Source organism: Glycine max, chromosome 14 (assembly GCF_000004515.6).
Source record: "Glycine max cultivar Williams 82 chromosome 14, Glycine_max_v4.0, whole genome shotgun sequence".
NCBI lineage: Eukaryota > Viridiplantae > Streptophyta > Magnoliopsida > Fabales > Fabaceae > Glycine > Glycine max.
In genome coordinates, this window is record NC_038250.2 from 47,409,005 (window position 1) to 47,423,278 (window position 14,274).

At 31.4% G+C, this 14,274-nt stretch overlaps 2 protein-coding genes and 1 pseudogene across 5 annotated transcripts; all 3 read right to left on the bottom strand.

The window, feature by feature from the left end:
* Nucleotides 1-330: 330 nt before the first annotated feature.
* Nucleotides 331-1,072, bottom strand: LOC100792027 (wound-induced protein 1). Its single transcript, XM_026125307.2, has one exon. It carries the CDS (start codon nucleotides 863-865, stop codon nucleotides 497-499), a length of 369 nt encoding a protein of 122 aa, XP_025981092.1. The 5' UTR covers nucleotides 866-1,072; the 3' UTR covers nucleotides 331-496.
* Nucleotides 1,073-5,960: 4,888 nt separating this feature from the next.
* Nucleotides 5,961-8,721, bottom strand: LOC102668402 (E3 ubiquitin-protein ligase listerin-like; annotated as a pseudogene).
* A 2,202-nt stretch (nucleotides 8,722-10,923) lies between these two features.
* Nucleotides 10,924-14,202, bottom strand: LOC100806708 (protein LURP-one-related 7). 4 transcript variants are annotated; one of them, XM_006596392.4, is made up of 6 exons: nucleotides 13,935-14,118; nucleotides 13,562-13,624; nucleotides 12,946-13,008; nucleotides 12,471-12,762; nucleotides 12,168-12,380; nucleotides 10,924-11,391 (listed from the first exon to the last, which is right to left on the bottom strand). In XM_006596392.4, the coding sequence occupies exons 4-6, from the start codon at nucleotides 12,717-12,719 to the stop codon at nucleotides 11,260-11,262; spliced, it is 594 nt and encodes a 197-aa protein (XP_006596455.1). In that variant the 5' UTR covers nucleotides 12,720-12,762; nucleotides 12,946-13,008; nucleotides 13,562-13,624; nucleotides 13,935-14,118; the 3' UTR covers nucleotides 10,924-11,259. The 4 variants fall into 4 exon arrangements, with proteins under 4 accessions (XP_006596455.1, XP_003544911.1, XP_006596456.1 ...); XM_003544863.5 differs by lacking the exon at nucleotides 12,946-13,008 and having other exon boundaries at nucleotides 13,935-14,202; XM_006596393.4 differs by lacking the exon at nucleotides 12,946-13,008 and having other exon boundaries at nucleotides 10,924-11,386; nucleotides 13,935-14,125.
* Between the last annotated feature and the right edge of the window lie 72 nt (nucleotides 14,203-14,274).

Below are 14,274 nucleotides of genomic sequence, written 5' to 3' on the forward strand. Positions count from 1 at the left end.
TTTTGTTGACGTGACAAAAACAACCCCAGTTTAATAAAGGGTTATTGTCTAATTTTCCCTAGCTAGGTAAAATATGTTAAAGAACCTCATTAATGCATGCAATAAATCATCTTAAAACCTTAGAGAATTTCACCTATTACGATGAAATTGTTTAACCTCATTTTTTACTTGAAGTAACTTAAATAATTTGTTTAATAAATTATTATAAAATGACTTCTTCTTTATAACTAATTTATAATTTTGCACAATATGCATTAGACAAATATTCATTCATACATATATCATTCCTATTCTGAGTTTTAGCAAATCTTCAAGAGGCATGAAACTGGATTACTATAAGCGACTAACATTTTATTTAATCGTTCACATCATTTAATTTCAAACCTAAAGAAAAAAAAAATACAGAATAAAAATGCCACAAACAAGTGAACAAAACAACACTACACTAACACACAGTGAACTTCAGAAACATAGTCTTCATTGGAACCTTCACTAGCTAGATGGCAAGAATGAGTCCCGGAACAGACTCATCGCAGAGCTTGCTCTGCCAGACACTCTGACACGTGGCAGAAACAACATCATCGTTGTTCACATGCAAACCGAGCTTGGTGACAGTGACGGAAGTGTTGACATACTCTCTAACCTCCGTGATGATGCCTTCGTCAGTGGTGGTCCATGCATGTACCCACCACACCAAGTTGCTCTCGTCGAAGCCTTCAGCAATAGTCACTGATCCAAACCCAACTACGAGATCAGGGACTAAAGGCTTCGACGAGGAGCCCGTGAGGAGGGGAACGAGGTGGTGGCGGTGACACGGTGGACCGTGGAACCACCACTCCAGGTCTGGAGCTAGAAGGCGCTGCATTGTGTCAGTGTCATTGGAGAGTATGGCGTTGTACAAGTCTATCACCCCTCTCTTGTTGGGATCCTCTTGATCCTCTAGCCATGGTTTTTGCGACGAGTTTGCCAGCTCCTAAATAGTGATATGGTCAAATTAATTAAGTTGTTAACTCCTTAATTTGCTATGAGAGAGATATGGGGTGAAAGTGAATGGTGGTGAGTGCACGTTCTTATATAGGTGTGGTTGTAAGATGGTTCATGGAATGGCCTTTTAAAAAAAGATGGTTGATAACTTGATGGAATGATGATGAGGTTTCATGCAATTATACATAATCTTATTTTTTTTAATTTTCTTACATTAATTTTTTCTTTTAAGTTTAATAACATTATACTAACATTTTTTTACTTGTTTGAAAACATTATTACACTAAACATCTCTGCACTAATATATTGCATTCATTGGTCTCACACACATTGCGAGATATACAGATAAATAATCATCAAATTATTCAGTCCCGGACTCATTATAATTAAGAAATTAATCTCATTTATAACGCGGCTACTAATTAAATTGTAGTGAATAATAAAATTAAATTTGTAGCTAAAATTGGCCAGGAAGTTAAATAAATTATCAACAAAAACAAGTATCCCTGCTGAATGAGAGGGAAAATGTTCCATCACAAAATTTGAATATTCATCGTTAAATAACAAAACAACTGATTGAAAAAAAAAATGATTCATTTTCATACAAGGCAATCTAAAAACTATTTCGATTGACAGTTAAGGCTTTACAATGTTAGATTCTCGAACCATAATTAATCCGTATGACTTTTCTGTTTATAGTAAGCCGTGTCAAAATTATGTTGGTTCTTTTGGGTTGATGTTTTGCCATTTGAAGAATAAAGTTTTGTGCGGTTAGAGGAACTGATCAATTCTGATTTGAGAGACTATATATGGTCTTCAAATAAGTCACCTTTGAGATTTATTATTTTTTTCTTACAAAGTTCTTCTCAACAGGATTTCAGTTAATTATTGAGTCTCCACAGAAGAGGTATTCTATTCGGTTGACCTAATTCAATTATCAAATGGTAGATATCTTGTCTTAGAATTTATTCCAATTTCAAATTGTAGATAACATATCTATAATTTGAATTAGGTCAACAGTCCAATTAATATGTTCTATCATGAGGCGATGAGTTGTATATCGTGTTCTCTGTAAGATTGAGGATTGTAACTGGTCCTGTTAATTGTGGCAATCCTGTTATCATTGGGATGGCTTTAAGTCTCTTTTCTCCATGGATTGTAAAAGGAATTTTCACTTGCATTCTGATTTGTTAAAAAGAAAAGAATCAAGAATTAATTCATCTATGGAATATGCTGTTTGGTTATTGTGTGTGGTCTGGTATTTATGGCCGTGCATGCATATATAATGCCTTTTTGTGGGTTTGTTACCAACATGGAGGATCTTTTTTAACAGATGAAAATTTGGTGGTGAATTAAAGATGTTTGCACTTAGAAATATATGTCTTGTTATGAGTGGGTTAAACATCCTATTTAAAATAATTAATATATTTTATTTTTACAGGAAATAATGTACATATTTTAACCTATATAAAAAGCACTCTATTCTATTTAAAAAACACCCAACATACAACAAACTATATTTATATTTTATATTTAAAAAATTAAGGCACGTACGTAATTTAAACTAAATACATTTAGTATATCTTACATTATGTTCTTTAATCTACGTGTACTAACCTTAATCGGAGTCAAGTCTAGTTAAATGAGTTAGCCTTACATAATAAGGTTCAAATCTTCATGATCCCGAGTAAAGGAAATATAAAATATCCTTTTTTTTCATAGCTAAAACCTAAAAGACAACAATAACTGAATTCTTATTTGAGAAATGCTTGTAATACATCTCTAGCTTACTTTTTTGGACACATCCTGTGTTTATTGGTTTTTTTTTTGGAAATTATTACAAATTGTGGATTTCATGTATGTATAGTGACTTTCTATTTTATAATTTCTAATAAATTTTAACTAATAATAATAAAACGCATGTGTGTAAGGAGAATGTGTTGTTAGAATTCCTGTTCTTACTTTAAAATGTGATCTTCATTTAATTGTGTTTTAGTTTTCACGCAAACCAGCTTGGTTTTAATGAGTTTAAGAATGCGACTTAAGGATATAAAATTATTGAGTGGCCATCGTGTAAAGAAATCTTTCAAATAAGTGATAAATTAAGACGTTATACAAACATATATGCATGCAGGCTTACGAGATTTCAAGCTTACATCACTCGCAGCTCAATTAACCTCTAAACTAAGAAAAAATTCACGATGTGGGTTGAATATTAAAGCTTATCTCATGCACATAATTCATACTGAACCTCATTTTGATTAAAGGTGCCTTTAGTGGGTCATTTCTGACCAGAAGATACACCGACCTAAACACGAATGGACTTAATTAGAAAAGGCCATAACTGGGCACATTATGTTCTCCTTTCTTAGAAAAGCCATGATTTTCTCCATTATGTGCATTTTTAATTCTTGTTTGTTCGCAATAATTGTCATGTTGAGTTCTCCATTATTCTTGTCATCATTTGGCAATAATAATTGCCAATGAATTTGGTTTATTTAGTAAAAAAAATTAGTGGTACGTAATCATCTCATTTGTAATGTCTCACAAACATAAGGCAGGAGACTATAAGGGCCTGTGACTGAGTTTATATGCATATTCTTATAATAATATTATCACAATAGGGATGGGAATAAGTTATCTCGAAAAACATTTTGCTTAAAATAAATTTAACTTGGTTAAAAAATTTAAAACCTAAGTCTATAATTAATTACTTGTCTTAGACTTGTATTTCCTGACCTCTAGCTAAGTCAATTAGTCTATTTAAAAGCCTATTTTATATTAAAATTTTTATATAGATGAATCTAACTTTTTGCTACATGCATGAGCTAATAGACTCATAAACCAATGGAAAAAGACTATGTAAAATAAATTAAACTAAGTTTTAATAGAGTATAATAGAGTCAAATCTAATATGTTTATATGATATAAGTTTACTATATTCATGATAACTTTTGTATATGGGTTATTGATGTATTTTTTCTCACTGAAGGAAGAGGCCTCATATCTGGTCTCTTTTGTATATGGTTTGGGCACCTCCGGTATATCTTTTTTTAATATATTTTGCTTTATGGCTCATAAAAAAATCATGACAAAAGTCAATTTTGTAATAAGGCTTCTAATTAATTTATTATTCTAAGTTTATATGTTTGATTTTTTTATGTAGATTAACATGCTTAATATTTAAAAAGATAAATAGATGTTTTTATACATTATAACAAATTTTGACATAATAATAATACTAATAAAAATATATATAACTATTTATTTAAATAGGCTATCCGTTATGTTTAAAAAGCTATTTAAATAGTTTAAAATCTCTGTACCAAAAAAAAAAATTGTTTAAAATCTGACACTTTTTTTATAACTAAATATACTTCTATAAAAATCTAAGCTTGATTTATTTCTAAAAATAGTTTAACTTAACTTGAGTATGATGTATATTATTAGGCCATAGATTCTTGTTGAGTGGTATATCTTATTTCTACTCTTAATAGATAGAAATCAAACTCTTAAAATCTCTCCATCAGCATCAAAAGTACATACCAAACGGAATCCATGACTGAAAAAATAGAGAAAATACGCATTTACGAATGGTGCCTTACACGTCGCACGCATATGGTGTATGGCTCTGCTTTTTTGTAATTTTGCCCTAATATTATGTCGTTTATCTGAATTAGACATGCATACCCTATCTTTTTTTTCTTCTTTTTTTTCTTTTACTGTTATTGACAAAAGTCCATGATTTTCTTAGTGGTCTACGTAGTACATCTTTGCGGCAGATCTTGTCATTCCACTTCCTCAGCTTCCCAATGAATTCCTAGTAAATTGTTCACGTACGTACTTCCACCAAAATGCGTTTCTTTCATTATTTAAAAACAATGATTAAGGGAGGAAGATATATTAAGATTATATGAGATATAATTTGACTGGTGATGACTTTAGCAATTGTCAATTGTATATATAATATTTTTCCATGATTTTACAATTAATAAAGTATAATTAATTACCAATTTTACATATTCTATCTATGACTTTAGGATTGATTGCAATGTAATTTAGGTATACTATTAATAATTGATAAATATCAGCCACGACTCTAGATTCTTACATATATTTAGGTATGATTGTAGGAGTTAACTTACAATTAGTATGTATATATGATGGAGACTGAGGTGAGTAATGAAGTCTCATAATGGGAATCGGTTAAATGATGTTATACATGTGACACAATCATATTTTTCAATCTTTTTAGAAAACTAAATCACCTGACTTTAATTTGTGGCCAGAACAGGCACCATTCACCAGCCAGATGTTTTAGTTAATGCCTCTGGTCCTCCTATTTGCAATCAATTAAACAACTTCCATTGACTTGGTTCTAAGAAAACATTAATTATTTTCTTAATATTATTCTCATTTATTGGTATCTTATCTAAACACAAACGAATTCATTACATTTTAAATATTTTTTGATAAGGATATCCTATTATATCCTAACCACAAAACCAGATCCTTAATAGTTCATCGAAAACCAAAAGCAATCACTACTTTCTTCATCTAATAAGAATTATTATAAAAATTCCCTGTCCATTACTCTTACAATTAACAGCTGGTATTAAAAATACTAAAATGCTTATACCCTAAAAAAACAGCTACATGCAAATTAATGGTCAATTCATTAAATTTTGCTGACCAAAAATCAAACGTGTGGACAATGGATACTATTGCCTTTAATGTTCTCATGGCTAATAAAGATAGTCTCTAGACGTACAATTACTCTTATTTAGGCAAATCTTGCTCCTTAATTCGTGAGTGATTCCAGGGACAATATAAATAATCTAGATGTACAAGCCACTCTGATTCTGACAACCTCCTTTGATCAGAACTAACCTCTTAACAGAACTAAAACACTGCAAAACAATAATTATTACAACCATGGGGAAAAAATCTAATTAGAGAGGATAAATTTGCCAAGCTAAAGGAATCGGATAAACCTCTCTTAAAGAGAGGAAAATATGATATACACCCATGTTGTTGCCACAAAACCATTGTTCACCTTCCTCTTTAATTTCAAGGAGTTGAACACTATCAGCTTAAAATGAAGCTTGGTGGAGAAAAGAATCTGGAAATCATGTTTGTTTCATTAACCAGTTGTAGTTCATAAGTCATCCCTTACTTAATCAGCATTGATTCTCAATGCAGAAAATTAGCCTTGATTCTCTTATGTGAGACGTTCTCTTCATGCACTACTTTCAGTTCAGGATATCACCAGCAAGCAAAATTGGTAAAATTCATCACTCCAGGTGTAACCATTTATAAATACAAGCAGAATGAAATTTGTGCTTGCATGTCTTGCAAGCATGGCGGGGAAGACTGTGGTTTGTGGTGTGGATTACACTGTAACAGATCGGTCACTCCTCAACACCTTCAATTTCTTTATCGATATTGCGCTTCCAAATTCCTATAGCTTCTGCTAAAGCTCCACTCTGCAGGACCAGAAAAGGAATTGTTAACTTCAGTGCAAACCTGCTCTGATAAATTATTAATTCTCACATAGATCCATTGTCCACTGATAAGCCACCAGAAAGCTCTGCATCTTTCTTCTTTAGAATCTGAACTGTGGAAATCTCTACAGGAATATGCTGAAAAAGGCAATCCAAAATAACTGGAGTAGCAGAGTCTTGTATGTACTGGATCAGTCTCTCCCTCTGAGATGATGATGAAGGTAATGACTGTAGATGTGATATCAACAAAGACCATGCTAGGAAGAGATTTACCTACAATAGTTTTTCCAGATCATTAGTACCCTCAATGAAACGACAGAGTAAATGGATAAATAAACATTAAAAACAATGCTTATGAAGCATAGTTCAACTTCCTTCCCATTTAAAGCATTCTTACTCGTTGGTGTGCAAGCAAGTCCATTTCAAGAACCTCATAAGGTGCCCTTTCTACCATGAAAGGTATTTCCTCTTTCAAATGAACTTTTTCTTCCATTGGCACCTCAAGACGGCTGATATCCTCTTCACTAGCAGCATATATGTTTGAGTTACAAGCATTATCTTCAAGGACAGCAATTCTTAAAACAGGCTCATTTGAAAGAACAAAATATGCTGCAAACTGCAATAAAGGAATTGGCTTGGAAGTAAAAAGTATAGCATACAAAGAGCTAATAGACCCTTTCCTTAGTCTCCAAAAGTCAACTGATTTCACTGCTTTATCTCTAGCTTGTGATGAGGAATTAACAACTCCAGAAGCTACAAGTCCCAGAAGTGTGTATATTCAACCCTTGATGATGCAATAACTGAGGCAGCTTCTTTGTAGCATGCATTTGCAATAGCCTCAGATACACCAGTACAAAATAGTAGGTGAAGGACTCCCTCTAGAATCCGATCTTTAACAGAATCCAATTTTCCTGATTTAAATGTATTTGAATTATCTGTGTCTTCAGCTTCTTGAAGTTTACAATGCTTAAGAAGAAAGAAAGACAAAAGGGCATTTTCAGAAATCTTTATGGGAAAAGGATCTGAAACCAAAATAATTTTCTCAATTTTCTGACACATCATATTTAAATTATCAGATTAACTATCAACAAGACCATTTATATTTTCAGCTACATCCTCCATCATAACAACTGCTGATTGAATCCAACACCTTTGGTTAGACAGCAGAAAGTCCCAATCTTCTTCATTGAATTCATTCCAGCAATAACCTACTGAAACAATCATAAGTTTTGATAGAAGCATCTGCACCACTGTAAGCTGGTTGAACATAGCAGATCTACAAGCAACATGCCTTTGCTTCTGGAATAATTTATAAAGAAGTTTCCTCTCATCAGAACTGATACTTCTCGCTGGCTTTAATCCTTGTGGACCACCTATTGTGCTGAAAGGATAACAGGCAATCACCAACTGGAGCCAATCTTCCATGTCTACAAGAGTCACGAGTAATTTCATTAATACCATACACTACTCATGCATGGCAAATTTTAAATTTTTTTGGGAAGAAAATTATTCACTGTAACAGTTGCATTTAAACAAAGTGAAAAATTAGCACTATTAGAAAAAGCACATGCCCATATACACAATCATGCGCAAAAAGAAATACAGAATTTTAGTGAACTCTATCCCTAATGATAAAAATGTCTATTCAAGACAAACTGGTGAATTATCATTTTGTGTTTTGATATGAAGAAAGAAAAATTTAGCTTCTCCTGTTTTCCATGTGACCAAAGGTGGAAGACTTAGGGAGTATTTTGCACAAAAATCTTTCTTTAAAAGAACAATGTTGAACACCTGTATCAGGCTCTGCATACCCAAACAATGGTTCTAAAAGTATATTTATAAGCAAAGGTAGAATCTTAAGACCATTAGTATTAACTGCTTCACCAAGAAAGAGTTTATTCACAAGAAGTTCTATCAGATTCAACGCCTTCTCTCTTTGAACAAAGCAGACAGAAAGAAAGCAAGTGCTCTAAAGAATGGTTCTTCAACACCATCCACTTCATCAGATGCTTAATGTTTCATCTAAGAGGCTTTCCTGGGGAGAATTACTTCCCTTGGCATAAGCACTCAAAGAAGGTAAGAAAGAAGACACAGCACTATTCATGGCCATCTCCACGTGCACAAGATTTCAGCAGCTAACCAAGCAGATAACTTTTTTATAGGCTTAAATATATTTCTTATTCATATAATATATTGATTCTTTTTAGTTTTGGTTTTCATAAAAAAAGTGATATTTATAAAATTATTTTTTTATTTCTTGTTATTTTGTTTTAGTATTTATTTTTGTCCTTGTGATACATAGATCATTTGTTTTTAATGTCGATAAAATAGCTTTCAAGAGACTAATTCAAAAGAATAAAATATTATAAAGACTAAAGTGAAAAAAATAGATATATTAATAAGGTTAAAAAAAAAGTAATAAGGACTAACACCAAAAAAAAAAAATATATTGTATAGACTAAAAACATATTTAACTCTTTCTATGATTTTTTAAATATTATTGTTTAAAAAATAATTATAATCTTAACTATTTTTTTAATTTTAATCGATCCAAACATGAGTTTTAATATTTAATTTTAAGACCTTATATGGAATTATTAAATATGAATGCAGTGTGTCTCAATTTAAATAATATATTTTTGTAATTTTTATTCAAATTTTAAATTTATATTTTTTATTAGTTTGCATTTAATAATTATATTTTTCATTAACAACAAATATATCTCAAACGAACCATTTTTTTATTTTACTCTCTTCTTTCTTAAAATTATATAATTTCATTATCATTTGATAATGATACTATTTTTACTTTATATATATATATAATTTTTATTTTTAACTTTCAAAATACTAATAAAATGTATTAGAAACTTGTTAATTCATTTAAATGAACAATATTGTAAAGTGTGTGTTAATATATTTAAAAATATAAATCTCGAATTTACTTTCTTTAACTGGTTTAGATTTAATTATTTTCTCTTTTATTTTTTACAACAGTAGTATTTTTTTAATTTAGTACTGAGTAAATATATTTTTATCGTAAAAGGTTAAAAGTTCTTTTTAATATAAAAGTTAAATTATTATCTATATTTTATTATATTACAAATGATAATATTATTAAAATTTGAAACAAAATGATCCGTTTCCTATACAGTTAAATTGACTTTTTCACAAATTTTTAATGTAGAATTAATAAAACTTAAATTTAACTCATTCACATATAATCAAACATAAATTTATTTATCTTTTTTTCAATTGTATGAAAAGAATTATTGATGACAAGATTAAGCACTAGACATGAACATTCATTCAATTTGGGATTCATAGTTTTTTTTAAGAGATTATGATTCATAGTTTCTTTAATACTTTATTTAATATTTATGGTTTATGAATATTAACAACTACCTTGAAATGTTTATTAGGCAGCATTATTCTAAGGCAAATTAGATGAGGTATTTATTTGTAATTTATGTCTAATGTGATATTTATTTTTGACATGAATCTTAGTTAGATTTTTAGTTTGAGGATGGTATTAGTACGAAACTATTTCTCATAGAAATTTTCCGTTGAGAGTCATAAAAGCATATAAGGTGTATTTTTTTTAACATGATTTATTTCATACTCAAGAATCAATTTAATTGAAGAATACAAGTCGTTACCACTTATATCCATTGTAAATATTTATCATAAAAAAAATTTATGTTGTTTGTTTAGTATGCATCCAAAAATAATTTCAAAATACACTAAAAATAAAATTATTCGTGACATAATTATTGTGACTGGATAGTCTTCGTAATCATCCTCTTCAGAGTTTTATTTTTTTTCAAAAGTACAATTCACCCGTACAGCACATAATTCTTATTGGTTGCTAATATATTGATTTAACACTTTCACCATTAAAAAATGTTAGAAATTAGAGTTTAAGCTTTAACACTCACTTGTCCAGAGTGGTACTTGCTAATGCTACACTCGCCAAATTACTAACAATATGCATCTTGAACACTGTTAACATTAGCTAGATTCATGATCTATGCACATTTTTCACTATGTATGGTTTGGCTCAACATAACACTCTAATATATTCTCTTTTATTAGTTAAAATTTGTTAAAAATTACAAAATTGTGTAGCACCACTTCTTATTTAATAAACTTCCCTTAGGATTTTATAATTTTCAATAAATTTTAACCAAAAAATAAAATACGTTAAATGAAGTGCATTACTGCTAGATAACTAAGACTCATATACTAGGTTTTGGAGAACAAAGACAGGGGTCAAAAACTACACCAAACTAGCACAGACTAACGATAAGAACATGTGTCCAATTTCGCTAAATAAATAAACAATTTAACCGCTGAAGCTAATTTCAGCACAGATATTCTGTTTGACGAGCCTTTAGTTCTCTACCTCTGGATCTTTATTATACATCTTGAGTGCTACCTCAAAATCTATATCTATGTTTGATTACATCAAAGCATCTTGCTGGAGAAGTTGAATACATACTGGCTATATGCCATATGAGTGGTGAGAATGAATAAATATTGCTGAAATAAGAGCTTTATCCATTAAGGATAATGCACATGTTTTAGGGACTAGTATCTCGTACCAGCTGAAATAATACGTTGCATGTAAGGAGCAATGCCTCATTTACTCCCCCTATTAGTTAGTGAAAGAATGTTTCGAGCAAAATAAATCTGTGTATGAGCAAGACAGAGAAAGATTATAGATCAAAATCTTTTATCTCTTGCGGTTGCATGTCGTGTGTTAATGATACTATTTTCTTCCACTCAAAAATATCACAAACAAAGCCACAATAAGAGCATGGTCAATAGTCCCAGGAAAGATTGTTAGGCGAAATTTACTCCTACTGACAAACATTTGGTGGAGCTTGTACATCAGGCTACTCTGCACAAAAGTATGAATCAGTATCAATCTAAATGATAAATTTGTAATATTCTAGAGTATATATTTTATCTCTATCTAATCGTGTTTCACAGGATACACAACTTTTTTAATTTCCATAGTAGCTTCCTCTCTTTTCCATGTTCCAGATATATCATACAATATGATTATAGAACGACACTAAGAAATATATAAGACCACTCCTCTGTAATAATATACAAATCTCAGCTTTAAAATCATGACCATACTCTTATCAAATCATGCCTGTAGTTTAATTTATACACTGAATAATTCTTCTGCATCACTTTCATATGTTCAATCTTCTGAAGGCATAATCTATCTAATGTAATAACATTTGGAAACTGAAGACAGTTTCTTGGGCTTTATAGTTGTAAGACTTACCATTCAACATATTTTCAGTTGTACATGGACGAGTGGTAACTATGTCGATCAAGGAGAATATAATTAGATTATGATATTTGGTACCAGTAGAACAGGATGGAGTAAAATTCCATGAGTAACACTAGCAATTCATTTATGACATAAGTTTATAAATTATAACCGGGAATTAAAAATGTCTAAGTTTCTTTGGCAACATATCATAATCAATTCCTCTCACTTCGACTCATATTCTAATGCAAAATTTAAAGACGAGATTAATTTGACCATACTTCTCAATTACGTTTAATGGCTCAAAATTAATTCTATCACAATCCATTTTATCCATCTTTAAAATAAATAGACTCTTAAGTCACTTAAATAAAACCTGAATTCAGTACCTGTGCCACCAAATCAGCATCTTTATATATGCAACATGATCTCTGGAAAGGGGAACCCTTCACTTTCAAATCACAACCTTCGTCATTGGACCTCTCAGCTGCGAAAAGTACCTCTAACTCAACTCGAGTAAGAGTTTTGAGGGTCCTCTGCACACTAAACACCAGCTCCTTGTTCTCATCACTATTTCCCTTATAGCATTTCCAAGACCCATTCTACCAAAAGAAAAGGAAAAAACATATTTTATAAAGATGCCAAATTGTATTTTTTTATTAAAAAAAGAAATTAAGATAAGAGAGACAGACATGATAACGGTAGATGGAGAAGAGGGTATTGCCTGAGGCATCAAGCAAGAGTTTCTTGTCCTTGGGAAGGGGCGATGAGTTAGGATTGGGTGGGTGGCGGTTCACCCTGAAGACTATGTTACCAGACTCATCTGTGAATGCTAGAACACCACGTGAGACTCCAGCATGTTTTTTGGAACCGAACAGATCAATTGGGATCTCCCAATTCCCTGATCCTGGATACGGTGACTCTGAGGTTGCCGATTCCATCTTTGCTTTGTTTACTCGTTCTCTCTCAGCCACCCACCACTACCTGCACAAAATTATTAAAAATAAAAATCAAGGCAAGGCATTTTAGGAGATTCATCTTTTACATACATGTATCATAAAGATTAAAGAAAAAATGACAAGGATTGTGGAGAATGGAATCAAATGTTCAGCCAGCAGCTGCACCAGATGCTTTTTCCCAAGATGAGAGTAGTCATAGGGCACATACACTTTGAAGGACAATAAGCAAGGAACACATGGTTATTGGTCATGTTTGGAAAATTTTTGGACTCTGAAATTTGTCAATACAATTCATTGAATTAGCCAAATCATTAATATAGACTGTGTGGACATACATCCAACAGGTCCCATGTAATGCACCATCTTATTGTACAGCCATGTCTATGATGTCCAACATCTTACATTCAACACAAAACACCAAGAAATGATTACCATCAACATTGACTTCAGCTTCAAAACAGACTAAGTTTATTCCAAAGCACTTCCAGAAGAAGAAAAATGAAACGAATTTCTCCATATGCTAAAATCATCTTTAGAGAAGATATATGAGAGAGCTTCTACACATTAGCTTATTCATAACAGCATAAGCTAATTTTAACTTATGAAGAAGATCATTTCATTTTTTTTCATCTTATTCTCCTTTCTTAGAAGTGCTTTTGGAAAAATTTATCCAAACAGGCAATAACCAAACTTCCCTTTCTAACACAGGTAGTAGTAACACCACAAGATGCATCAAAAGAGACATATAAAATACACTAAAATTAATTGCACTTAAGCATTTACATATTCTCATGAACTAGCACAAAAGTTAATCCAAAAATTACCTCAGTGGTGGGATCCTTCCTGCCTAGCCTCTTTAAATGAACTACAATCTTACTATCAACATACTGCAAATGACAAAACAATATAACATCATAACATTAAAATTTGATCAAAAAGTAAAATTGACAATCTATTCCAAGCTGCAAAGAAGCCTCTAAGCACAAAACTCCTATGGAATGTAAGACGTGGTTAATTCAAACTGCAGAAGCAGTACCATTCCAGCTTATTAATTATGAACACAGAATTGGATATAAAACCTAACCAATACTATAGTATAATTATTACAAATAACATAAAATAGAGCAACAAATAGAACTTTCTGTCACCACACCAGAAAAAAAAAAGAGAGAGAGAAACAGAATTGGGAATACATACGGCAAAGGGGAGAGAGTCTTCGAATGAAAGAGGATTGCGAGATTGCGACAAAACCACCGAATCCAACGGCGAAGATTGCGAGATTGCGGAGAACAGAATTCGACAAGACCAAGCGAAGTTGAATTCTCAGTCCCTGTTGCGAGCAATGACGAAAACGAGTTTATAATTTTGCAACTAATTACTAATGCCTGGATTTCTAAACTGGGTCATTTCGTAAAATTATTTAATAAAGTATAGTAATTTTAAAATTATTTACATGTTGATTTCCAATCACATGTGCTGATTTCCAACGCTATTTTGACTTGGAAATTCACGCGCATGGTTTGGATGTTGCCATTTT

What these genes read in the sequence shown, in the direction of transcription:
- LOC100806708 (XM_003544863.5), bottom strand. Translation starts at nt 12,719, where the DNA reads ATGGAATCGGCAACCTCAGAGTCACCGTATCCAGGATCAGGGAATTGG. An exon ending in TCTCCATCTACCGTTATCAT is followed by an intron (nt 12,381 to 12,470) that starts GTCTGTCTCTCT and finishes TTCTTTTGGTAG; the next exon opens with AATGGGTCTTGGAAATGCTA. An exon ending in ATGCTGATTTGGTGGCACAG is followed by an intron (nt 11,392 to 12,167) that starts GTACTGAATTCA and finishes ACTTTTGTGCAG; the next exon opens with AGTAGCCTGATGTACAAGCT.
- LOC100792027 (XM_026125307.2), bottom strand. Translation starts at nt 865, where the DNA reads ATGCAGCGCCTTCTAGCTCCAGACCTGGAGTGGTGGTTCCACGGTCCA.